Genomic DNA, 27,413 nt, shown 5'->3' on the forward strand with positions numbered 1-27,413 from the left:
GCCCATTTTCGGTCAAACATTAAAGTAACTGATAACCTTAAGCGAGGAAGCTCAACTAGCGGAGTATGACATATTTCATATTGACCATTGAAAGCAGATGAATATCTCAAGCCATACACACCTCTCAGAGATATCTCTATATGTTACTCCGTACAGAACAGACTATATCCTAGCAATTTCGCATCAAAGCAAAATCATTTTTATTACCATAAAGTATTGATTTTTCTTGGGCTAAAAAGTGAATTTTTTCCATTATCCTATAAATATGAAAATTTTTATGCAAACTGGGTTAAAAATTAAAAGAAGTTAGTTTTGACCTTGAGGCGAACCTTAGTACATCGTTTCTTGAGAACGTCCCAGGATTTTTTTGCTTTGAAGAATTAAACATTAGAATTTTGGCCTTTATTTTCATCGTATTTGCTGATAATATATAATCGGTGCGTTATGTTGAGTTGTACAGGCGATTCACTCCAATTGTCAGCCCTGATCTGTAACTGTTACCTAAGAGTACATTCGTCACACCCCAGTCTTTACATTTGGTTTTTTTTTTGTAAGTGGAAAAATTTTGACAGCAGCAAAGGAACAGACGGACATGCTTAATTAAATAAGCTCAGTGTATTTCGTTGAGAATGATTTATAAGCTTTAGAAGCTCTCTGATTTTTGATCTTCAATCCGCAAATCTCCCCTTTCTACTGTATGTTACTTCGTACGCCCTCAAGCCGAAAATGACGCTGGCCCTTATAATAAGTTTCGAAGACCTGCGAAGTGAACATCTCTAATTGTTACGAGATCCCAAGTCTAACAAGCATTCATTCGACTCTGGTACACTGTCGTCATTCCTAAATTCTTATTTCTTCGATAAGCGAAGAAGAACATTAAAATACATGCTTCTTCCCTTAACAATTCTGATTGGGTATAATCTCAGATCGTTTTTTTCTTTAGGTTTTTCTTAACATTGGAGGCGTCCTTGTGGACATTCATCTTTAAATTTTACATTTAGACAGAAATCAACTTTCGTTCTTCTATCCTACTTTGTGCGCACGTCTTCCATTATGTAGCTGCTTCAAATGTAGTTCTGTTGACTGTTACAAACATACTGACAAGATGAACGTAATTTTCCCTTTGCGTACTTCATGTAAAATTTTTTGCTTTGCAACCAACTTTCAATCTTTGATTTCGTGTCAAGTTTTATTAATAAACAGTAAAATGTGTTTTACCATCTAATTAAAGCTGACTGCTTAGATTTCATTGCAAGTGGTTTAAGTAGCTAAAATTCTTGCTTATAAGATTGCTTCACAGCAGATTCCAACCAGATTACATATCCTACCAAAGGTTTAAAAAATTCAATACAAGCCGTCATTGGCCGACATTAGTCAGGACGCCAAACCATTGCCGCTTAGGTATAATGAACTAATGTTTGTTTATTTATAATCTGCAAACTTTGTATCGTGTACAGCATGAGTCGTGAATTGCTGCGCTTGGTTATTTATTCTGCCTGAGTTGGTGTATATAACGGTAAGTTTATTTCGCAGCATCGTTAGGCGTTTTTAAATTAGAAAAACTGGAATTTCAGGCATGTAAAAGAAAACTATTTTTTATTAAAGTTTCGAACATAGGATCAATGGTAGAAATATTGGCGTCAAAATTGCTGAATTGTCCAATTGTGTTTATCGACCGATAATATGTTGCAATAGTTCAATTTCGTATATAGTACCTTATATTTGTTTTACCTTAGCACCACTTGTGGCATAGATAGCATAAACTTTGTACGTACGGCCTACGTTTTGTAATACGGAAATATTTAGGATATGGTTTAGAACGTGATTCGGAACATATTCAAGATTGTCTGTCCATCTGTCCGTCCCTATGTACCCTTGCACTTTTGTATTCACCCTATAGGTCGCAATTATTCACATACTTTGATGAAAATTGGTAGCCTGGCGTGCTTGGGCCCCAGCAAAAGCTCCACTGAACACAAATTGAAAAAAATATCAGTTTGTGAAGTTTCTCGATAAAAGCCCCCACGCACTAGTACTTCCGCATTCCAAATTGAAGTGTGAAAAATTTGAAGCGGATATGGCAATTTTTTGAACCACCTCCCATGCCTTCGTATAACATAAAGGTTCTTCAATTTGCTATGGAAATCAACCATAGAGAAATCTCATGAACGACAACGACATGAGCATCATCGTCCAATTTGCAGTTTTTTGTACGCTAAGCCAGTTGTGGTGCAATGGTATATTAAGATTGTGCGGGCGTGTGCAAGCCCCAGAAAGACTTGATATAGATCCGCTTTTTAAGATTGTCTGCCCAGCTGGCTCCCTTGATTTCTTTTGTTCAAGCTACAGGTCGCAATTGATAAAATATTGTGACGAAATTTGATTGTTTTGGGAGACATGTGTGGGGTATATAAATGTCGCTCTTCCCCACTGATTGTGTTATATCATGCACCGCTTGCGGTACATCTTATATTAAGTTTGTGCGGACATATGTAACATCCGGAGGGGCTTACGATGGTCCTAGCTTTTATTATACCGATCAATTCAGACTCATTTCGGAATCGATCTGTCTGTTGGTCTGTCCGCCTATCCGTCTGGCGTCTGTTCTGTACACGTATTCTTGTCTTGACCTTACAGGTCGTAATTTTTGAGATATTTTGATGAAATAGTTCACATCCGGTCCGATTTTTCGAAAATTTGCAACTCTCAAAATTTTTTAACATAAGTGGCTAAGGCTCGGGTACTTTTTTTGAACATGCTCACATATAACGAAAACTGAAGTTCTTATGAAAAGGTCTAATTTTCAATGTTTCATGTGGAAATGATAATAGTAATGTAAGATAAAAAAATTAACTGTACCAAATTTGGACCGCTTCGGCCTATTTCCTGAATCCTACTCTATATAAGCTGTTCATTGTTTTTAGGGCAGAAAAGTATAAGTTTTAATATTTTCTGATGGAAATCGATCCATAATAGCAGTTTAACATAAAAATTAACTGTGCTGAATTTTGGAGCCTCTTGGACATAACCATTCTTACGGAAAGTACGCCTCTATTTGCAGATTGGTCTAATTTTTAGAGTAAATTCTATAATAACAAGTTCATATAAAAGCAGGGTGTAATTTTTGCACTCCACGGCAAATATAAGAACTGAATTAGACAATGTGGTGTAGTGCATTTTTAGCCGCCCTAGCCGGGCTGTAACGTTTTCCTTTTTTTTTTTTTGAAAACTCGTTATTTAGAGAAAAAAACTACAATTTTCAAAATTGCAACAAAAGTCGCTGATTAATAGTATTTCAACAATTCAAATTGGCACGAAAAGTTTGGATCAACCGGAGCAATTTTTTGATCCCTACCCTTTATAATTATTTCTACGGAAACTGAATCTTTATATGGTAAAAGGGTCTTATTTTCAATACTTTATGGTAAAAATTGGTTCACAGAAGTTAATTGACAAAGAAACCGGTCTTAGCGAATTTGGACAACGTAAATCTATTTTTTGGATACCACCGCAAGAAATGTCAATCCCTGCATGCCTACTTTTTAATGTGTTGTAATGAAAATTTACTCATAATAGTAATTTGACATAAAAAGCAAGAGGACTAAATTTGAAACAAATGAGTCTATTGCTTGGACCCCATTCCATATAAGATTTCTCATAAATAGTAAACCCTTCAAAAAAAGATTCAATGTTTAAAACTTTATGATGAAATTTGGTCCATAGTAGGAATTTAGCGACAAAATTAAAAAAAAGAGAATTGGAATAATATAAGTCAATTTTTTAGACCCCAACATATAGAGGAGTTATCATGGTAAGTAAGCCACTATATGGAATAAAAGTATAATTTCTTGTTTTCTATGACGGAAACTGAAAAATAATAAAATTTTTGGGAAGTAAATTAAGTGTGCCAACTTCGCATCCGTTCATATAATGTTTAAGCATCCCTCAATACGCGGGCTGTTATGTGTAATATTTGATGTGTTATTACGAAAACAAGCAAATCACTATACCAGACGAAGTGTTGTAAACGATCGCGTAACCGCACTAAGCGAAGTGATGTAGAGTATTGAAAGGTCGACCATGCCCGACTATAATTTCTTACTTGTTTTTTTTTAACTAAAAGATGTTTTAAAGGCGCAGATACGGCTGAAATGTTTGCGGTAATGTAGTGTACATAAATGTAAATCACAGGCGTTGCGACTTCCAATGCGTACTGCTGGGATTTGCGTTTGTTCTGTGTTAAGGGAATTGTCGTTTTCCTATTTCCTCTTTGTTATAAAGAAAACATCATCAGCAAAATACATGAAACAAGGGATGGAATTTCTCTACGAATTTTAACAAGTGATTTATTGCTCTTTTACCTGTGTATAGCCAAACGTTAAAAGGATTATTTTTTGTCTTACAAGCCAATACTTTCTGAATACCAAGAACATTAAATTGCTTTCTATCAACGAATGCAAATCAATGTTCGTTTTTACTGTTCCAGTTTGTATGTGTGAAGATGGAATAGTTTACATACCTAGGACATAGCGAAACATGAAATATATTATAGATTGTAGTGACTTCCATCCATACATACATACTTACATATGTCTATACGACATCGACTAGTTTACACATAGCTCTCTTTGCATTATTTACATAACCCATATAAAGACACAGTTCATAAAGCGGATGTTTTAGTGGAATTCTTACATTGTCCGTTGGATATCAGTTAAAAGTATAAATTCCCTAGTCTATGCTCACATAACTACATATATGTTCGTTTATATTGTACAGATTTAATTACGGTTTATATGAAACAAAGTCTTGAGTATATGTTAGAAGAACATGGCTTTATCTGCTTCATAACTCTGTGTTTTTATGGTTCGGTGCAACATATGCTGATACGAAGTTCATTGGTTGTATAAACCAGATCTACATTTTTAACCGTCTTTGTCTTTGGAAATGCCGTACATAATAATGCATATCATTTCATTTAATTATCTCTAATGTCCTGTATTTCCTTTACGTTATAGAATGTTAAGCTTCCAAATGGTAACGAGTTTCATGCTGAATCTTAACATCGCAGTTATAAATATTCTGGTTATGGTCCGCAAATTTCCCTGTACAATTATCTCGGTTTTTAAATTAGTATAACAGCTCTTGTAGCCTACTTTCAAGCTATGCAGTGGAAGCAAGGATCTATTGACGAGAAACCTTAATTCTACACCTAAAATTTCGGAATTTTGCCGAGTTTAATAATGAATAGGTGCACGGACATGACTATGTCAATTCAAATTATCATATAAATCAATAGCTATACATGTGATCCTTTAGCTTCAATATACGTGCGCCACTACATAGCAAGCGAGATGCTCTCACCAAAGGGACGCTAGCAAATTATTTAAAATCATATTCCAAGATATATTTTTTTCCGTTTAAATAAACTTATTTATCAGCTACATTCTCTGTGCTTATATCCGTGATGTATACGCAAAAGTCTTTAAACGATTTAAAGGTAAAATCGTATTCCTGCTTGCATATATTTCTTAGAAACCCTAAAGGAAAAAGCGGTGGTATATGGGGATGTATACTTCTGAGAGTGTTATGCTACTACATACAAATTATTAAGAAAGATGCATCTCAAATATCCATAACCCTAAGCAAACGTATAAAAGTTAGAAGTTTTTGGATGATCCAGACGAAGGCAGAGGAGTCTTACAGGTTAATAAGAATAAGGCTTTAAAATTATCACTTTTTATATTTTTCTTTTCAAATTTTCTAGCAATTTACCAGACGTGCTGGTATCCAGCTAACTTTCATTTCTTCACCTTTATAATTGCAGTATAGCATTACCTTTGTTTGACCTAAAAAAACGTACGTTATTGACAGTGAACAGTAGGACCATATTTAAGGAGTTGGTAAAGGCTTGAGGAAGCAATCAAGACGATGCTTTGTCTTTTGCTGGTGTATGTACTATTGTTTATTACAATTCGTCTAAGGTGTCTCGGAACAAATGTGTGCCTTTTTTGATTTTCCTTTTAAATTTTTTCATTTTTAGGTTCGAACTTTTCATAAATCACTCTCTGAGCATCAATGTATGAAGGCAATATCCTTGCCTGAATAGGAACTATTTTCTACTTTTATCTTAACAGATTAACAAAAAAATTCACTTTCCATCCGATCCATATCTTCTTTTACTAGACTGTCTTGTCTGATTTGGTGAGTTTGCCATGTCGCCTATACAGTCTATACTCCTTACTTTGCTATAGTTTGAAAGCTAATTCGTAAAGTGATAATACATCTACAAACTATTATCGAATTAGTCTTTAAAGTCTTCGAAAAGCATATTCAAATTCTTTACTCTTTGCTATACGGTCTGATAGGGAAAGAAGATTTTCCGATTTCTGATTCGTAAAAGTAGCTTAAAATGTAAGAAAGAGTAAATGCAATGCACAAAAAGTAATCGATAAAATTAAAATTTGAAATTTGCTACATTTAGAAAGATAATCCAAGCTGGGGCAACGCGCGAAAATGGTGACGAAAGTATATAATAAACAGGATACTTTAACCACAGTAATTAGGAAAATAGCATTTACAAATAGTCTGAAGCACTAATTTGTGCTAATACTTTTGTTAACAAAATCCCATAAAGTTACATAAGCACGCTCCAATCATATTATATTAGTAACAATAATGACTGAGTATAATAGTAATTGTTAGCAGAAAACATTACGATGTCAATTTTTTTATCTGACTAATTAAATCAGAGGATAGTAGTTAGTAGAAAATACATGCAGAGGGAAGTTTAATAAAGTGAGGAAGAGCAACCAACTTACCCTCTTCTGCCGCCTTCTTCTCTTGACGACGTTGCAAAACTACTTTTTTGAAAATAACTGCTGCCGCTTCCACAGCATTTTGGATTTCTTGTTCACCCAGCGTGGAGGTATACGTTTGCTACGAGACAAATTAAATTAATTAACATTTACTTTTAATATCACCCTAGAGTAGTTTGTGTAGGGATGGATTAAAAAAAAAAAAAAAAAAACCGTAAATATTTATTGCATTATATACCTTTGCTACTGTTAAACTTCTCCCCTCTCGGTCGTTATCATTGTTATTGTTATTTTGTTCCTCCTGCTGTCGTTGATTGTCTTTTGTGTTGCTATCGTTTGACTTTTTCTCCTCATCCTCAGGGATTTTATTGCCGTGTTGCTGTTGCTCTGTTGTTCCTAAGTTATTAGCTTTCTCCGTAATCGGATGCTCTGTTCGCTTTTTACTGGTTTCGTCTAGCTGCTGCTGCTGCTGAATTTCGTCTGTTAATGGTTTGTTGTTCGTTATTGCGGATAATTCGGAATTTCTTTTTTCGTTTACGTAGTATTTCAAATTACCACCTGGGGATAGAAAAATAAATTTTCTTATGCTCTTATGCTTATATTTTTCCTTTTGACGTGTTCTCGTCTTTAGATTTCATTCACTCTCCTCAAAAACTTACCATCTTCAACATCGTTTGTAATAGAACCACGACTGCTACGTCTTCTTGTAGACGTAGGTATTTTACTAATTGGTCGCGTTTTATCGAGTATGTCAGCTAATGGCTTAGGGCTGGGTATCTTAGTTGGTTCCACCTTTTTAGAAGTCTTCAAGCATACAAAGAAAAGAAAATTCTTGAACCTTCTCACCACGTTCATCTTTGAATTTACTCACTTGAGTTTCTTTTTCGGGATGTGATAGCGAACGTCGAGGCATCGGTTTTGGTATACTATCTTTAGAACCGGAATCCTCTGAAACCGATCGCATTTGTTCCGGCTTAGGGCGTTCGCTAAATTTCTCTGCCGGTTTTTTCTCGTCAACAGCTACACTTATTGCTGGTTGCTGTGTTTCAGCAGCGCCCGAAATCTGTGACAACTCCTCCGCCGGCATAGGTAAATCTCTGGATTGCCTACGTCTCAAACGGTTGTGTATGATCGGTGTGCGTGGCAAAACTCCAGCAGCACTAGCTGTTAGGTTTGCACCTAGGCTATCACCTTCTGGTCCGTAATAGATATAATTTTGTTCAACTGTCATCATATTTTCAGCACTATGTACCATCGGGCGCTGATAGGGTTGATAACTAGCGTCGTCTGAACCGTCATTGTATATAATGCGTGGCTCGCTGCTAAAACCGGTATTGTAATTTTTTTCGTATTGCACTTCATCTGACTCGAGAAAACTGCTTGAACTGTCACCAAAGTAATCCATGTACTCCGGTCGATTATCATCTTCTTCGGTCACATTCTGAAATTGATGGAATTGTTGTTTGGCTTCACCGAAAGTACGGTGATCTCCATGCGTCGCTGTTCCGCGGTCATCTTTGAGGCAATCCTGCCTGACTAATCGACTAGGAGAGCGATTCATAGAGCGACCAGCTGTAGGTATTTCAGGCAACAGACGGCGGTTTTCCAAATGATGAGATTTAGTTATGGAATACTCTTCATTGCTATGACTTCGCACCTTCATCATTTTATTATGGTCACGCGAGTGATGAATATTTACACTCTGGCTGCTGGAATATTGATCTCCGGTACCACCAACAACGGGGTCTGCTCCATCTACGGCCGGGACATTTTGCTGGGACAAAAATTGACGAGGATTTTGCACATTGGGAAACAGAAAATTTTGCTTTTGTAACGGTGATATGGGTAAAAATTTAGCTTGTGAAGCAGGATTAGCCGGCCCTTGCACTGTCAGGGAGTTACTGCCGAATGCTTCCGGATTGGGCAAGGTTTGTTGGCGCATAAACTCGGGAGAACGTCGATATTGCGGGGAGGTCTGACGCTTTGGCGGTGAGGTGGGTAATAATTTAATATGCTGTTCTGGATTAGGCAGCGTGGCCTGGCGCATTATACGCGGCTTATTCAAAATATTTGATTCATCTGGCTGATTGATTGTTTGGTCATATTGCTCTTGATAATGTGTTGGCGGTTGTGGCTGATTTACAGTTGAGGGTAGCATTTTTGTTCTGTGCATTGGTGAAGGGTATGTAGAAATGGATGTGCTACCTAAATGCAAAGAAGTCTGATTTATGGCAACTTGAGGTTCAGTGAGATTACATGGAAAAGAAGTTTGTCTGACAAATGGAGGATAACGCTGTTGTTCGCCTGGTGAACGTTCTGGTGAACGACTGTATGCGCGATTTGGTGATGTAGACATAAATAACGGATTAGCTGGAAGTGTCGATTGTCGGCGCACCTAAAAAGGAGGAAGCACGTTACATAAATTTTATATATAAACTTGCTTTAACATCTCATAGTCACCTGTAAACGGTGATGTGTCGGCGTATTGATAACACTTGAGGATTGCACTATGTTTGTTTGTTGAATTAGCTGAGGAGTTTGCGTCAATGTTGGAGCTTGCGCGTAATTATCACAATCACTGCTAATTTCAATATTTAGAACATCATCGCTATTATAGTCGCCTGAATAAAAGGGAGTTTGGTGTAGCTGATGTGGTGATGTCGGGGCAGTTAAATTAACATTATTGTAATGTTCTGGATTGCTGCCGCTATTACGCAAATTCAATTCGTTATTCGGTAAGGTGGTAGGTAAAGTCGATTGACGTAAAATACGCCGTTGCGTATGCACATGAAAAGGTGGTGGCGTTTGATTAGTACCGATATTACCCGCAATGGTTGTAGCGCTACCGGTGTTGTAGTTAATCATAGGATGATTACGTGGTGAATGATGACGTACAATTAACGATGGAAAACTCCCTGCTGTTTGGCCTTCGATGAGATTCTGCTGTTGCGGATAGAGATTGTTAGCAACAGGATTTTGAGCATTGGGATTATTAGGATCGTCGTCCGCGTCTGCAAGACAATAAATAAATTTATGTTTACTCTTCATGACGACAAAGTACATGCACTTACTTGATATGGTCCAGGAACGTCGAATACTTTTCCTTAATACATCGCTAGTGGGCAAATGGTCGCCAACGCTATCACTTGACGTTTGTGTGAGATCGCCTAACCAATCACGGCTGGCAGCCTGAATCTCCCTGCAAGATGAAAAGCAGTTCAATTTAGTAAATAAAAATGAAAACATTTTCTTTCGAACGCATCAAATAGTATCCGAATGCAAAACACGACCACGACTTCAAATCATGCGGTAAATCACTAATGACATAATATTCAAATGTTTCAAGTGTGAACGCAGCAAGTAAAACAACAACGAATATCTTCCATCTGCGTAAACAACATAAAAAATCTCTCATAGAACTCTTAGATTTATTTAGAATTGATTATAAATTATGACAATTGTTTACAAGCCATAGGCATCATTACACATCATTAGAATTTTTTTTATCTTCTTTTTTTATATTTATTCCATAACTGAGATATAGCGGATGGTAGGTGCATTGATGATGGTGTTAATAGAGATCCACTAAAACGCCAACTCATATAGGTGGGTAAGACGTTGCTATAAATACACAGAATTCAATAACGAAGCAAAGCAAAGCTGCAAACTGTCGAACAACCAAATATGGTGTGCATGTGAGAGTTTACTCAAAACCAAAAACAATCACAATTATTGTCAATATGCTGGTTTGACGCTCCAGTGTTTTGTGGTTAAAAATATAAAAAAATAAGATTAGTAAGAAAATTGCAACTCCATGCGTTGGTAAAGAATTTTGCGTACCCACCACTAGAGATAGAATACCAGAGAAATGGAAAATTTTTCTTAATTAACTGCTGGGCGATCTATATCATTTCTAATGGAAATAGCTATGACAAATTTCAAATTGTCCGCTCAAGGGACTCACTAATTTCTTAATAGTACTTTAATCTTTTAGATATTCTTCATTTCTTTAGCCAATTTGAAGATATTTGAAGTTCCGCTTCTGAATATCAACTAAGAGTGCAGCGATCAAGACAAAGCATATATAAACGCATTTGGTAAAGAGCAGCGGCCGAATCTGTCTATGACACCGGATAGGAAGTAAGGAAGCTTTATGTGCTTGGAGAAATATTTACTTTCTGACCAGGTTTACTTCTTTATAATGCCGATCAATAGTAGTGACAATAACACAATCTAAAAATGCTTGGTTTTTATTTTCCCACTTAAGTTGTTCGACTGTTGTGGTCGTAAGGCAGCTATAACCTTTCTGCTTCAACTGGAACGATATATATTTAAGAATGTAGAATATTTGCCAATCTTTCTTTCCGTACTTTTGATATCTGTCAAGAAGGAAAGGTGGACAGATATTCGAATGGCTGGTAGATGGTAGACAACAAAAATTTAAAAAAGGAAATAAAAAATATTTTAAATGTCTGTCCAAGCCAAAAGCGATCTGATATTGCTTTTCCATTTTCTGCACAAAATTGAATCGTGCTATATGTATGTTTAGTTTTCCAACTTACGACAGGAGTGACGAATGAATAATACCTACTGTTTGCGAAGAGGAGACAAAAAAAGTATATTAGCAACCTACTGTTCTTTTGCAGACTTTGGTGGGTTTCAAATATGTATTTGCATTAATGTAGAATATCTAATAAAAAAGAAAAAAATATTAAAAAAAAATATAGCAACACATGTGCACCCATATGTAAATGCACTAAAAAAGAATTGTTAATCAATCCCTACAGACAAATAAATTAAGTGAGTTTTCTCTCCGCGTGCATATAATTTGTATTTAATCCATACGTTTGATTATCTAGCCAGTGAGAGAGACACTCATTCATGTACATTAACAATGCTTATGTTATATGGTCAACTAATTAAATGATTTCATTAGCTGCTCTATTAATTTGTCTTTCTTTAAAAGGCAACTTAACCGAGTGTTTGTCTACGTGACTCTATGTCTGTGCATCAAAACTATGAACATTTGATTTTGGCGTAGATTTTACTTAACAACTTGGTGGCGATATTATCTTACACTCAGCTGGGAACGTGCTTGACATTATGATCTTATATAATTGCAATAACAATAAATTAATATATTTTTGTTCCGAGATAGGTTTACAGCATTTCCAGTTATGACAAATTATAGTCAGCACGTGTTTCTTAAATCTGACAATAATATTTCTTAAGTATGACAATAATATTTACGCAATTTAAATATATACCATTTTATTGAACTCAGCTCGCATGAAAATAAGACCGAAACGGAAAGATTTTTCTCAACATAAGAACTTAGGATAAGAAGACAACGTGGTTTTATTACTTATGCAACTTTCGGCAATAGCTTTACAATAATGTTTTTAATTAAATACCATGCCATAGATTCATAACTAATAAAGTACGGAATTGTGACTTGTCACACACATACACGCTCGCACATATACGTCTTTAATTATTGTAAGATGTCTTTTACTCACGTGTTGGTGTTATAGCCAACACCGTAGGATGAGTGGTATATTCATTTTGGCAAAACATTTGCAACGCTCGGAAGGAAGCATCGGAGAGCCCACAAAGCATATATATATTCTTGATTAGCATCAAATTCTAAATCAATTTCAGCTTGTCGGTATGTCCGTCTGTATAATGCCTGCTGTAAACCTCCTCTCCCGACCGCAAAAATGAAGCTTTCGACTTCAAATTTGGCAGGGACATTAGAAGTTCTGGCACGCAGATTGATCTTGAAAATGGGCCAAATCGGCCGACGCCCACGTCCGCAGCATCACATAAGCTAAGAGCACCTCTGTTTTTCAAAAGGAATAAAGAATTGGCTTTTGGCTCATTGCTTATTAACTATAGCAAATAAATGTACAAAAATCTGAACGTATATTCCATGAGAGCTGCTATAGGACGTGTAGATCGGATCTTTTCATTTGTTTCTTTTTCGATTGCTGAGATTAACTGGATGGATTAAGGATGTTCACTCAAAAAATGCATGCATACTGGAAGAAGCACGCACTTCTAAAGGAAGGAGTTCGGCTAGTTCTTCATTACACCTAGCGCTTTCCAATGCGTACAAGCACAATTGTTTTATACCGCTTATATGTACTTTTCTATATACGATCAGCTTGAATAGCGGACTCTATATCTGTTATCGCGATAAGGTGTCATTTATTTATTTCAATTCTTTTATCATTTAAGTCGAAGGACTTGTGGTTCAGGTCTTAGATATCCCAGCAAATTTCCACTTTTCCTTCAAATACTTGTTTCCCTACTAATTTAAATTTTTCCTGACACGTTTTTTTTTTGAAATTTTTTTTTTTTCCTTTTGCATATTAGTTGATCATGTCAAGTTTGAAAAATAAATGTATAAACAGTGTATAGTATGGTAATGGGAAGTATAAATCAGTCAAGTCTGCTGCGACCCGGTGTTTTTATACCATGATGAGGTATCAACAATTGGAGTAATGCTTCTCTTTGCAACGCGCTTTCCAACCAGAACATTGCAACAACTTAAATGCGTTGAAAAACCCTTTCTTTGGCGGTACTTATTAGATATTTTAAATTTTCATTGTTCATATTTATGAATTATTTTCAATTTCAGTTATCAACGAATGCCCCTTAAAACGAGTAAATACTAGATGCATGTCTTCTTTTAATTTACTGCTCATTTCTGCGATTCTATATAAGGCGGTACAAGTTTATTTAATTTCTATTAATTCATAGTTTCTTCCTCAAGTCATAGTCCAATTTTATTTATTTTCAAGTTGCTCTTAAAGCAGGTTCAAAAGAAGGCATTAATAATGAGTTTTATAAAACACACACTCCTATACAACGCATTATAGGAGACGATCAAAGGAGCTTACGTGAGGAAATGGATTGTACATCATATAAATGGATCTGCTATGCAGATGATGCGTTATGTATACAAGTACAAGCTATTAGTACGCATTAATGCATTTGACTGAAGTTGACCATAATTTCTAGATTTCTCCAGATTTGTAAAAATAGAAATTTTTTGAAAACATCTTCGTATTCGATATGTATTCTTTACATTGCCTTACGGAATGTCATTTACGAGGTTATAGCTGTACATACTTTTGTTACTCACTTACCAAAACACACAAATATCATATTTGTTAAAACAATTTAAGAATCGGTTAAAAGATACTTGGAGGAAAGTTCTGATCACATACGAATAGGAGGTCCTCTATTACCGGTTAAAACAGCGAAGACGCAAAAAAATCATTTCTTTTAGTCAACGTTAATAGAGATAACGCCTTTGGTAGTATTCCTATCATTGCTATCTCTTCAAACTCTTCAGGCTAAAAAGCAATTGCATACAAAATGTCATAAGCCACATTCAATCATAACACTTGACGAGTGCTACCATATGATATTTAATTACAGAAGAGATAAATTTACCGGTTTGTATTAAAAATGCCTACTTTTTGATTGTTATGTACTGAAGACATCGTCTAATCTGCTTTCCACACATATCCTAGTCAGCTTAGTATTAAGCCTTTAATATTTTCTACTTGTCACAATAAGTCAAGTAAGTCAAATAAGACAAGTATTCAAAACGTACAAAGCGTTCATGACGTTCAATTCCATTAAGTATGATATAGTGTTTGCAATGGCCGCTAAGAAGAATAGAAATAAATTTTGTCGAACCGATTTAACCGATTTTTTACTGTATTACGTCCTGTAGAAGTGCAATTGAAAAAACTTTGATTATCAAACATTAAACTTTCTGGGCACTCTTCAGTAAAATGTGTTCTTATTAACGTCTCATAATAATGAATTATTTTAAGAAAAAAGTGACATTCCGTTAATTGGAGATTATGCGCGGTTATATATGAAAATTACACGAAAACTGTGGCAATTTTAAATAACAACATGACGTCAATTCAAGCGTTTTTTTTTTAATAAATCTTTACAAAAGGGAAACAATAAATAGGGACGGCGCTGACGGTTGAAAACCTGCAGCGAAATATGTTATGTCAATCACAAAAATACCTTTAGTATTTTTCCTTACTTACAGGACTGAAGGAAGTATAAGTTAACACACTTTGAGTGTGATCAGAGACTAAGAGAGTATCTGTTTGGGTTATTTATCGATTTCTTTTGGTTGAGAAGCCATTTCCTTCGTATACGCACATATATTCAATCAAAGTAGGAGAAGGATAATTAAACCTTGCGGAGTCGGAGTTATGCTTTTTATTATAATATCTATATAAATTTCTTTTGCTTACATCAAATTGCTTAGGATTTTAAGAATTGAAGAGCATCTGAAAAGCTCTTCTTTTTATACCATATAGCAATCGCTGGTCAAAGTATAATACATTTATGGGAATAGATATAACATCGAAACGAACTTTGTTTACAAACACAATGAGGAAGCGCATGATTAGTGGCCATGAGAACTGAAACTGATTTTGTTCAATTTTAACGACACAACATTCAATGTTTAATATTTCACTCGTCGTGTATTATTATAGTAATTCATTCAGAGACATTTTTTGAACTGATTTAAGTGAGTCTGTACGTCTGTCTGATTGTCCGTTGCATGTATTTGTGTGTTCAAGGTATAGAATGCAGTTTTATTTTGACAAAATAATTATATAAAAAAAAAACTTTCAATTTTTAATATTTCTTAACAAAATACGTTGAATACAAATGTAAAAAACTTGGATCGAATCAGTTAATTTCTCAAAATCCCTCCCATATAATCGTTCCTACTTAAGAATTTTTATTAACACAAGGGACTGAATTTCTATGTCTTATGATGAAAGTTAGTCCATAATAAAAATTTGTAAAAGCATAGAAATTTTGAAGCAAATTTGAACAACGTAGGTCTTCTTTTTAACCCCTCCCCATACACGGGTTGTCTCGAAATGCAAGCCTGCGCAAGACGACAAAGTTTAGCTTTTACTGCTTTATGGCGTATTTAGACGAAGAACGTCTGTTTTGAGTCTCTTCCCGTATAAGGACTCGCAGGGAAGGTATTGGAACAAAAGATAATTTTTGGTATTTTCATACAAATACATATGAAAAATTGTATTAGGCGAAGTGTATGTAGTGGTCGGACTTGCCCTAATGTAATATGTATAAGGCCTCACAGGGAAAGTATTGAACAAAAAGATCATTTTCGGTATTTCATTCCGAAAATAGATGAACAATTTTATTGGGCGAAGTACATTTAGTTATCGGCCTTGCCGTAATGTAACATTTTTTGTTGTTTATATTACTCTTGACCATTATAAGATCTCGAGCTGTCCTCAGCTTTCTTTAGCTGCCTTCCTCGGCATTGTAATTTGTGGAAAAATTCTTGAAAGAAAATCTTATGCCGCAGCTCAAGTTTACAAAGGGGTTGCTACTTGTTCGGAAACGTGGTAACACAAAAGCGAATAAAAAACGTTTGAAACTCAGTCTTAAAATCATGAATCAATTTCAAATCATCCTGCCCGGCCAGCCACATGCAGTAGAATAACTTTCGATTTTTGTGTATTTTGCTTTAGATGATTCCGTCCGTAAGATCATCTTAAAGCAAATACGATTTCCTTGCTTGTTTGGTACTAAATACATCGCCATATACGGACTAGATAGCGTCTCTCTGTCTCTCTCTCTTTGTCTTTTATTTACTTTGTAGAATTTTATTTATCATTCAGTTATCATTCAATAGAAATGCAATAAGCTTTCACTTAAATTTTATTGTTTGCACATTGGATTCGGTTAAAAATCTACATGAAATTGCGTGACTGTTTACGAAGCGAAAGTATTTGGCTTTCGAGTCGAAACTAAGAAGAGGAATTAGAAGGAAGAAAAAAGCTATATTTTCCTCCATTTCTTACATAAACGTTACAAACTTGCAACTTGTGGTGCAATTCAATACGTTTTCATATTGCACACGTACTCCTAGACAATCGATTCCAGTTTTAAACATTGTAAGGGTTGTAAAGGTTGTAAAAAGCTTGTATTTTGTTGCAAGATATTTTGTAATATTTATACTTTTCCCCTTGCTATGGGTTTTTTATTTTTTTTATGCTCGGGGTAGCTACCTTTCGAAGGATAAAAAAAAAGGAAACGAAAAGAACCAGAATTTCGTTTCTCAATCATAAAATTTGTTGTTATTGAATGAGTGTTGGTTAAGCTTTTTTTTTTTTTCGAAATTAAAAACAAATATTTAGTGACATGAAATACACAGGCAATATACGAAAGGAATAAGAAAAAGAGATCCGTTATATATATATATGCTGCTTTGCATATGCTGATACGTATGTGTATGAAGATAAAAATAGACATCTTTGTTGGGTATACTGCTGTAGGAAATCCCCAAACAAACATAAATACAAGCAAAATAATGAATTCAGTTATCAGTTATCAGAACGAAACACATTATATTCTATAGTTATTTTTATTTACTTTTTTTTTCTTTCAATAACATATTCACGAATTTATTTGGTAATAAATATTCGATTGAGATGAAAATAAAGTTTTAATAAAATTTAATTGACACCAATGTAATAATAAGAAACTGGAATGGATTTATTTATGCTGGCTTTGGCACTGGGGCTTTTTTTCTTTTTGGGTATATAAAACTTATTCCGTATGCATAATATTACGGTCTCGAATGAATGGTTCTGATAACTAGCAGATCATTATGATGAACCACACCAAGCATTAGAATTTGAATAGTTCAACACAACGACAGCCGAGGTACTGTATATCGGGATGGGTAGGCAATGTTTTGTAAGCCGTATCTAATAATGCGATATAAATTATTGAAAATTATTTAAGGTATTTTTCTTCTCACATACACTACACACAAACACATACGCAAACACGTACGCAAATGGGTGGTGAACATTCAAATAATTATAAATATTTGAAACCGTAATTGATTGCTGACGTTTTTCGCTGATAAGCACTGTAAGTTCTTAACACTTTGCTATCCTAATTGTTTGCCATTTTAAATAGCATTAACTGCTTAATTAATTCGCAAAAAAGGCATAAAAAGTGGTCTCAATAAGAAAATAAGAACTTAGGTATGCGGAATGCGGCACGTCTAGTAATTGAAAGAACCAAAATAAATTTTTAAAGAAAAATGTCGAGGCTAGCTTGACATAGGAGTCGGTGTAAGGAATACTATGTCGACACATAGACGACGTAGGAGTGGAAAGCGTTAAAAGTGCAAAATTGCCAATTAGTCACAGAATGGGACGAATCGGCTATTAATTAGAGGTTTTTCTTTGTATAAAAAAATATTCTTGTAAGAGAAGTCTTTGCTCACACACAGCACACTGTGCTGTGCTACTTGTAATTGCTTTTCGAGTATTTAATCGTTTCATTTAAATCAAAATTGCTTTCGCTTCTTTTGTATTCGAAAAGTAATCGAAGGGACATAAAGCCAAATTTTTTGTCCTTTCATTACGATTACTAGGAGCGTAATGCGAAAAGTTTACGAAATCGTTATTTTCACAACATAATTTGATAACAATAGGTGCAGCACGACGATGGGGAACAAAAAACAAATATAGAAACATCGTAGATTCTTGCTACTAATTGCCAAATTCAAGGACCCAATAACAAAATATTAATAAAATATATCCTTTTCGAAACTCCACGAATAGATGAACTGACGAAAATGCGAGCAACAACTACATGTACAGAATCATAGCTGCGAGAAGGGATGCATGGATTTTCCAAAAAAATAGAGTGGCAACTCAGCACAGAAAATCGGACGTATAGTGCCTATATAAACTTTATGGTATCTATGGATTTCATGCACACCCTACGACAGCGAAAATAAAAATATGAAAAAGGAATATGTAATGCGTCCTGTCATTATTACACTCCCTTTTTAAATGCGGAAATGAAAAACAAGTATAAAACATAATAGGAACAAAATGAGATAGAACATCCTTTACCAACTTAAGGCGGTTTTTTGATCAGTATCAAATTCAATTTATAGTGTGTCCGTTTGTCCGTCTATCTGTCAAAACATTACGGGTTATTGCAAGCAGTTGGATAATAAGAATGGGCGAAATCGGCCAAATGACGCTCTCACAGTAGACATAAACTAGGAACACCTCCTATATTTCGAAACAAAAATAGAAGTTTTTATTATTTATATCGTAAATTGGTTGTAGCTCGGAAAATTTTCCCGTATATGCTATGGGGGATTCTATAGCGTCTGCACATTAATGAAAAAAACCGGCTGCATCTGCCCAACAGTATTAAGTACCGAAATATAATTTTTTGCACGTTTAAAAATAAAAAGGCGATGGGTATAAAACGTTCGGCCATAGCTGGATATAATTTCTCTAAACTTTTTTACCAATTAATTATATTCCGCCCTACTGATGGTAAGGGTGAACTTGAGTTAGATTATTTAGAATCAATTTAAGCATGCTTGTTTGTTTGTCTGTGTCTCCGCCTGCCCGCTTGAAGCTTGTCCAACCTGCAGATCGCAATTTTTGAGATATTTTGATGAAATGCGATACATTGACTTACACAGATAGGCTATTGAACATGGATTGGACAAAGTAGTTCATATAACATTCAGTACATACATATATTCCAGTGTAGCGAAAACAATACAACTATAAATAAATGATAAAATAAAAATTGATTTTCTGAACACGCACTTGTTATTAAGTTAGTTATGCCTATATCAGGCATTAAGCCCTTATCTTAATTTATGCAACTAACGTCAATAATTGTGTGCGCGGCAAAGTTAACTGCGACAAAGAATTGACGTAGATTAAAAACACCTTATATAGAATTTAATGAGTAGCTTTTCAGGCGTTCTAAAGCGAATGATAGACTTATTCTGTTTTATCTTCTTACGGGCTATGTGGATAACGTCAGTCGATCTTCGACAAAACATATTCATTTTCATTTTTAAACAGTAACATGCATATCATGGACAAAAATTCAATAAAAAGAACATAAATAAGAGAAGGAGAGGAGAGGAGAGCAGGCAGCTTTCAAAAGAATCAAACGAACAAAGAAAAGATAACAAAAATGCGAAAAACAGAAAGAAACAGAAATTGTTTAGCTTACATTTGTTTGTGACAGACAACACAGACCCAATCGGTGGTGCGTGTAGTAAACTCACGACACGCCTTGCATACTCTTAGCTTGCAGACACGACACGGCGCGCCTCTATTTGTAATTCGACCCAATTCAATATTGCATCGGGCGCAGTGGCGATTTGATTCGTATGGCGCAGGATGAGCGGTACGATTATGATTGTTATGTTCTACTTGATATTGTTGCTGTTGATGTTGTTGTTGTTGTTGTTGCTGTAGCTGTTGTTGATGCTGATATTGTTCTTGTTGATGATAATGTTGTTGGTTATGATAATAATGTAGCTGTTGTTGTTGTTGATGTTGATGTTGATGTTGATGTTGTTGTATAATAGATGAGCTATCATAGTGTTGAGCACTGACACCAACACCAGTACTACTACCATTGCCTACTAAAGCTCCACCAATTTTTAAAGCACCTTTGCGTCGCAATGATAACAGTTCAGCTCTTAAAAGCCTACGTTACGAAAATTTAGTCACAAATATATATTCGTGTGCATGGTTATCCGTTTTGTTTCATGTTTCCGACAAGAGTTCAGTTATTTTGTTTTATTCGTTGCCATTACGCACGATAACGAAATAATTTTTTAATTTTTTTTTTAAATTTTTTTTTTGTGATAAGTTTTAAGATGATGAACGTGATTTGTAATTATAGTTAAAGTTGTTATGTGTGATTAATCGTGGTTTGGTTGAATCAAGTTATTGTGTGTTTAGATGTTTTTATGAAATTTTTTATTTTCAATGGTAGTTGTAGTTGTAACGAAGGCACACACCCGCAAATACAAGCATAGATAATCGGATACAATACAATCGTTTGCGCAAAAGAATGGAAGAGAAGAAAAAAGAAAAATAAACAGAGTAAAGATATGAAATGCTTTTCAGTTGCAGTTAAGTTTATGAGAAAAAATTTTCCTAATTTAAAAAAGAAAATTGTTTTTTAAAAAAAAAGAGGAAAATTAGTTGCTAAGCAATCGGCGCAATGAGGATAGAAAAAAGTAGAGATTTCTTTCAAAAAAAAAAAAAAATCATTTATGAATGAATGCTTAATTTATAAAAACAATTTTAATTTATTTTTCCCGCTCCCTTTTCCAATGGATGCAATACATTTATCAAATGTTTGTACCGTATGAAATTTTCCACTGACCTTCCAAGGAGCGAATAACAATATCAATAGAACCATGTCTGTCTGTACGGTTTTTCGTCTACCATCTGACTTTCCAATAGCGGTTACGACGTCAAACCTTTACCTACAGTAGTAAATTGATTTCAAATTGTGTGGATTTGTTTCTTCGCTTGTTACCAAATCAGAGAGATGTTAGAGAACCATAATATGTGTACATATGCATTACTAAATAATTAAAAAATTTTAAATCTTCAAATACGTGATTTTCCAAACAAAGTTGTACAGCAGGGGATTGGAACTTTAAACGCGCGATTTTTTCAAAACACCATTTTCCAAAACGACAAGCGCCAACAAGTTCCATTCTTTCCCTTTAAATTTTTTACAATATCCTTAAAATGACATTCTAAGGAGAAGTACGCATGGAATGAGTGAGAGAGACTGACTTAAACGTTTTTCTTTGACCAAAGTTTTGCTCGCTAAATGACCTTTTTCACCAAATTACTTGCCAATCGTACAATAATCTAGACTTTTAAAATTCCTTACGTACTTTTCTGGCGATTGATATGGAGATATGAAGAAGTGATTCCTTTTTTCTTCTTTAATCAAATTTAAACGAAATCCCTCTCTGAACTCTGAAAATTTGCATTTCTTCAATATATTTCAAAAATATTTTTTTTTTTTTTAAGATTAGGTGCTTGCGAATTTTTCCGCTTTGAGAAAGGCATTTATTAAGAAAAATATTTTCCATCGTTTTCTAAAACATTTTACCATGTTTCTGGCAACATGCCGATGTTGCGTCGAAAGAACGTATATTGGTTTGGCAGGGATCCAATCAACGACCCATTTTCGAACTTCTTCAACTTTGCGGAGCGGCGTGCCAGCCAAGTCATGCTGCACCGATCCGAACAAGTAGTAAGTATGTCTGGTGAAAACGCTGGTTGCGGCAGAGCTTCCCATTTCTGTCTTTGACAACTTTTGCATCAAGAGGCCAAAAAGTGGCACCTTCAAACAATTCGTGTCACCACTTTTAAATCAGTGAAACCAAAACCGAAAATTGTGATATGATGGAGCATCATCAGCCTAAACTTCTAAAAGTGTTTAAGGCGCTTCAGCCACAGATTTCTCTACTCCCTAAACTCTCTCTCTACTTCATTAAATAGAAAACTTTTATCTTAGTTGGAGAAAGGTCAAAATCATCACTGGTATTTCCTATTTCTTTATCACTATTAGATGCAAAAGCCGCGCCTCAAAATGAATACAAGCACCTATCAAACATTATTACTCTACTTCCTTTTTAACGTCCCAGTAAAATTACCAAAAAAAATTATTTTTTTATATTATTGCGGTGGCTTCACCGTTTAAGAACTTTTGGATTTGAATGTGTTTACTGATAGAGAAGAAAATACGGTCACTTAGGTAAAATACTCTACGCTAACTAAATGCATTCTCTGTTCATTGAGCACTATTGCGCCGTTACTGGAGCAATCCTTTTAAGCTCCTTCTACTATTCATAAAATACTTTGTTCTTTTTACGCCAAGTCTTAGTTTTTTAAACTGATTAGCAGATATAGGGTTTAATATTCAAGTTATTTGCCAATGTACGACCTTCACTGTTCATTCCTTCCGTCTTCGCAACCTTATAGTAAATTATATTATTTTCCTTTAAGTGAAATTTCTTTCGTTCCATTGCCTGCCATAATCAATGCAGACCGTTTAAAAGTGACAGTTTTAATATCCTTACATAATGCTGCAATAAACCTATGCAATGCAAAGAACATAAACCTGATGCTATAATAATTAGAAGAAAACGGCTTGAGAGGAAACATGAGATGGGTTAAGTTAGTACAATTTCATGCATTAGGTTCCCTTTTTGAACCATGAAAGACTGAGAATGTCATTGTTGTGTTCGTTTATTATTGTGTCATTTATTTGTTAGATTTAAGTAAATTGTTATGTAAACCTAATTATTCCATTAAGACGTACATTTACATACACATACGGTTTTCAAATAAAGCACAAAAAGAACATAACCGAAAATTGTAAAATCTGCCTTTCCATAGAGTACAAGGCAAGGGAATATTTCATATGTATTTTCCACATAATATGTTATTACACGTAGAAAATGAATAAAGATAAAAAACGATAACCATGCGATGAGTAGCGTATAGATAAGTAGAGAAGCCTTCTGGAATTGAGTTTATGCCGAGTTGTTTTTCGTTATTACGGCTTTATTGGTAAAAAAAAAAAAAAAAATTATATGAACAAAAGTGCCATAACCGTAAATTTTTTCAGTTTACACCGCATTTTATATTCAGATCAGGCGCAAATAGATACTCAGGTCAGGCTCAGAGTAAAAGCGCATCTCTAGTGATTCGCTCCTCGTTTCCCACGTATTGGCTATGTGATGCAGAGAACGCGTGCACTACGAGTGGTGCATACCGTACTATGTAATTCTCTGCTTATTGCCTGCCTTGTATCTGTATAACGTAGACAATACATACTACTAAGTAAGTCGAGTGATTCTCTCTCACAAATTTAATTTAATTATTTTTGAAATGTCTTATCTTTGCTGCAATAATACCTGGAAACTGTGTCTAACACTCACTGTCCTCTGCAACTATCTGTTACGTCTTATTTTTCGGTCCTTTTAAGAGTACCCTCTTATTCCATATCCCTCGCCCCGTTGATATCTTTCTCTTTGTTTTACCGATTCTTGTAAACAATACGTCGAATATTAACAAAAAGTATTACACAATAAAGGCACACACAAATCAGAGATATATTTGTAACTAGAAAACTTTTCAAAATAATTCGATTTTTTGTTCTTTATTTATAATGGCAATGTGTAAGAAAGTTGTTGCGAAAAATAAAAGTTTAGCAAAACAGAGAACAGAAGTAAATATTTCGCATACAAACGACTATCATGAATAATTTTACATGGATTAAATAAAAGCAAGCAAAGTGTTTGCTCGTATCTATTGATCCATGAGGGTGTGAAAGTGTGAAGTGCATATGAAAGAGGATTTACAGCAATAAAGCAAAATAAGAATAAAAGTAAAAATTGTTGAACAAATTTCTAAAACATGAAACAACACACCAAGATTACAACCATATCCATATTCAGCTTGTCGTAGGCGTGTACAAAGACGCTGGAAAAGAAATTAAAACTTTCAAATCTATTTACATTGTAAATTAAAAGTTTTTCTAGTGCTTTCGCAGAATTGCAACAATTCAAAAATTGTATTCCGAATGAGTTTTCCAGGAATCCAGGGGAAGTTCGAAGCATTTGTTTGCTGTAGGCAAACATCTCTTCTGCTTCTGCCAAGGATTTAGAAGTGAACTTAAATACAAAAACACAATAAAATCGACATTTTTCTGCACACAAGCCATCAAATATTATTTAGAAATGCAGAAAGAACTAGATGAACTATCGATTTGTTTTTTTTTCTTCTTCTTCTTCTTCTTTTTGTGCTTAAAAGGTTAGGACAGCGTAGACTTTTCAGAATATCAATGTTTTTTTTGTTGGTTTGCTGGGATGCTTTGAACCATGTCGAATATATGAAAAAAATCCTCTCATTAATTTCTTATCTACCACGAAAAGCTAGTCTGGGTCCTATTGGGCAGTGAAAGCCTAATCTCACACCTATTGATCCCTAATTCCTTTAATGCACTAGCAAATGCCTTTAGAAAGCATTTGTGTTCACCCAAAAGCGTTTCCGAAAGAAAATAGGTTAGAGTAGCCTATTATTATTATTATCATTGTTATTATTATTATAAATTTAGCCAGAGAGAATAAATTCTAAGATTAAAGTCTTAAAGCACTAGCATCTAAGGCTTTCGGCTTTATTAAAAAACTCTTCCGCACTTGAGGTTTGAACCCACGACCATTGAGTTGCTAGTGGAGACTCTTGCCTACTCGGCCACTCAGGCGGATTAGAGCAGCCTAATTGAGATGCCCCTCGAGTAGGAATTAGGCTGAGGGCGATTCGAAAGTTTTTAGCGCTGCTTCAAACAAATTAGTTTGAAGATAAAGTTTTTCAGTTTGATTATGAATTCGGCTGTTGCGTCATGAATTTTCTTGACATTTATTCCTTTGCACAAACTCACTGCTGTTTAGGTTTCTGGACTGAGGCATAAGCCACTATTTACCCGAACTTGAGCTTGCAAACAGGATTTGATCGCCAACCTAAACAACATTCAAAAAGATTATTGCTACAATAAATAATATGCAAAATAATTTTGAATTCATAATTTTTAATTTTTATTAAAATACAATTTTTTTACTATACCTGAAAGTAATAAAGGCAAAGGTTAAAAAAGAACGAAATAGAACTATTGTTACATGTATTTCTTTAATAGTTAGAGAATAAATTGTACTTAATTGTAAGAAAAGAAAATCACATATGTCAATATGTTTTTCATAGACGTACTAATAAGCTAGCACATGTCGATATCCAAGGATTCGTTTCACTTTGCTTCTTTTTTTTTTTGCTTTACAGCAAGGATAAGGAAATTTTTTTTTTTTTTTTATTATTATTTTAATGATAGCAAACAAAACTATAGGTAAGGGCGTAAAGTTAAAGCCACATAAAAAATTCCGTGACCGATGGCATGACGGTTTGCATATTGTGCATTTAGTGTAATCCTATATAAATAAATAAACTGGAGACCAGACAGTCTTTATGAGCTGCAAAAATATAACGACCAAAGTGGAGAAAAATTAATTTTTTTGTTTAATAGAGAAAGCACTAAGCCATGTGCAAACAAAGAATTCCGTTTATTTATATGCAGAAGAGACATCTTTAGCTGAACATAGAAATTTAAAACAAATTTAACTTACTGAGCAGAATGCGTAACATATAGTCGATTGACTAGTACTTAATAACTTTTTCCCGTCAACCGGCGATATATAATATTTTACTAGAGAGCTTATGAGCCGGTTTATAGCGGTCAATATCGGCCGAACTCGATCATAACTTTTCGGTTTGTGTACTTATATCTGCCAATTATTGGGTATACGTATTTTCCTTAATATCGAATCAAAATTCTATCGATCGTAAAGTTGCTGTCGTGTAACATATTAAAAAGGGAAGAACATATTTGATGCAATTAATGCGTATAAAAAGAACAAGAGAAAATAAAACAGTGAACAGTTTTTTCAAATAATTGACGGGAAAGCTTGTTAAAAATTTAATTAAAAACTGACTATAAAAGTAGCGTCGACAAGTGTTCAATCGCGACAGTTCAATCGTTATATTGAAGGCGAAAAGATCATTAGCTGTTCCTAAGTAAATTGCTAACAATCTTAATGTACTTTATCAGACCTATGAGTTTGGTTACGGGTCAAAATTTCAAAAGAGAAGAAAGAAAATTGTCTTTAAATAGGCAAAAGTAAGTGCCGTAACGGGGAAATTAAAAAATGAAAGGAAGTACGCATATTACGGACCTTTTGACATGCTTGTGTTAACATAATAGAAGTGCCAGTGTCATATTGATAGCCAACGGATTGTTTTTTCTTCCGTTTTCATTATTTGTGTGTGTAAAAATTCTGCTAAAGCCTTAACAGGACATGTGTTGCAAATATGTTTTCCATTTTCTATCCAAACAAAATTGCGTAAATTAGATTTTAGGATATATCTGTAATATATATAAGGTATAGTCATTCGTTTATTTATTGTAATTAAACTGTAACTATTAGGTCAAGCCATAAGGGACTTGAGTTTTTTTCGTCAGACGTTTCTTTTGTTTTGATTGAATAACGAAATTATCTTAATGTAAAAGTTGATTATGAGGTATTCAAACTTTTTCCGGTTCCTCTTGTTGATTGGCGTGGATTTTGCTCCAATATTGCCTTTGAAAGGTTGTCGTTGGAAAGTCGGAAGGACGTCCTGTCTCTTAAGATCGTGTCTGCAGAACGGAATTTTACAAATCAATTGGTTATCAGCCCTTCATCCTGTACCCTGCACCTTTTTCGCCTTGGCGCTATAGACTTCTTTAATTTCCCAAAGCATTACATTTCGAATATGCACTTTTTGACTCTCCATTCAAAGGTTAAGAAAAACAGTTGAATGTAACATGCACCACATAAAATAGTTGACAGAAGACTAACTGAATCCTGATCTATACAGTGAAAACAAAAACTTGTTTGTTTTGGTAATAGATTCTATCTGCCTATGTCCGGAGCTATGTATGACTCGACTCAATACTTTGTTTACTGTATTATTGTTAAATTTAAGACATTACGCTGCGTAAGCCGTGAGCATATCCTAGAGAATGCGAGGTAAATAAACGGTTAAAGAATTTTGTGATGAGTAAAAAACATTAAATATACATGATACT

At 34.6% G+C, this 27,413-nt stretch overlaps 1 protein-coding gene across 4 annotated transcripts in view; it reads right to left on the reverse strand.

The window, feature by feature from the left end:
• Positions 1-27,413, reverse strand: part of LOC119638719 — a 131,625-nt gene that overhangs the window by 30,769 nt on the left and 73,443 nt on the right. For 3 of the 4 annotated variants that reach the window (XM_038035666.1, XM_038035667.1, XM_038035668.1), the window contains exons 2-7: positions 9,890-10,017; positions 9,279-9,829; positions 7,690-9,213; positions 7,478-7,622; positions 7,057-7,376; positions 6,822-6,939 (exon numbers count right to left, since the gene is read on the reverse strand). In XM_038035666.1, coding sequence (XP_037891594.1) covers positions 6,822-6,939; positions 7,057-7,376; positions 7,478-7,622; positions 7,690-9,213; positions 9,279-9,829; positions 9,890-10,017 — 2,786 coding nt within the window. Of the gene's footprint in view, positions 1-6,821; positions 6,940-7,056; positions 7,377-7,477; positions 7,623-7,689; positions 9,214-9,278; positions 9,830-9,889; positions 10,018-19,925; positions 20,194-20,259; positions 20,409-27,413 lie in introns of all 4 variants that reach the window. The other variant, XM_038035669.1, reaches the window with a different exon arrangement.

This window comes from Glossina fuscipes, unplaced genomic scaffold (assembly GCF_014805625.2).
Source record: "Glossina fuscipes isolate IAEA_lab_2018 unplaced genomic scaffold, Yale_Gfus_2 109, whole genome shotgun sequence".
In the NCBI taxonomy this organism is placed as follows: domain Eukaryota; kingdom Metazoa; phylum Arthropoda; class Insecta; order Diptera; family Glossinidae; genus Glossina; species Glossina fuscipes.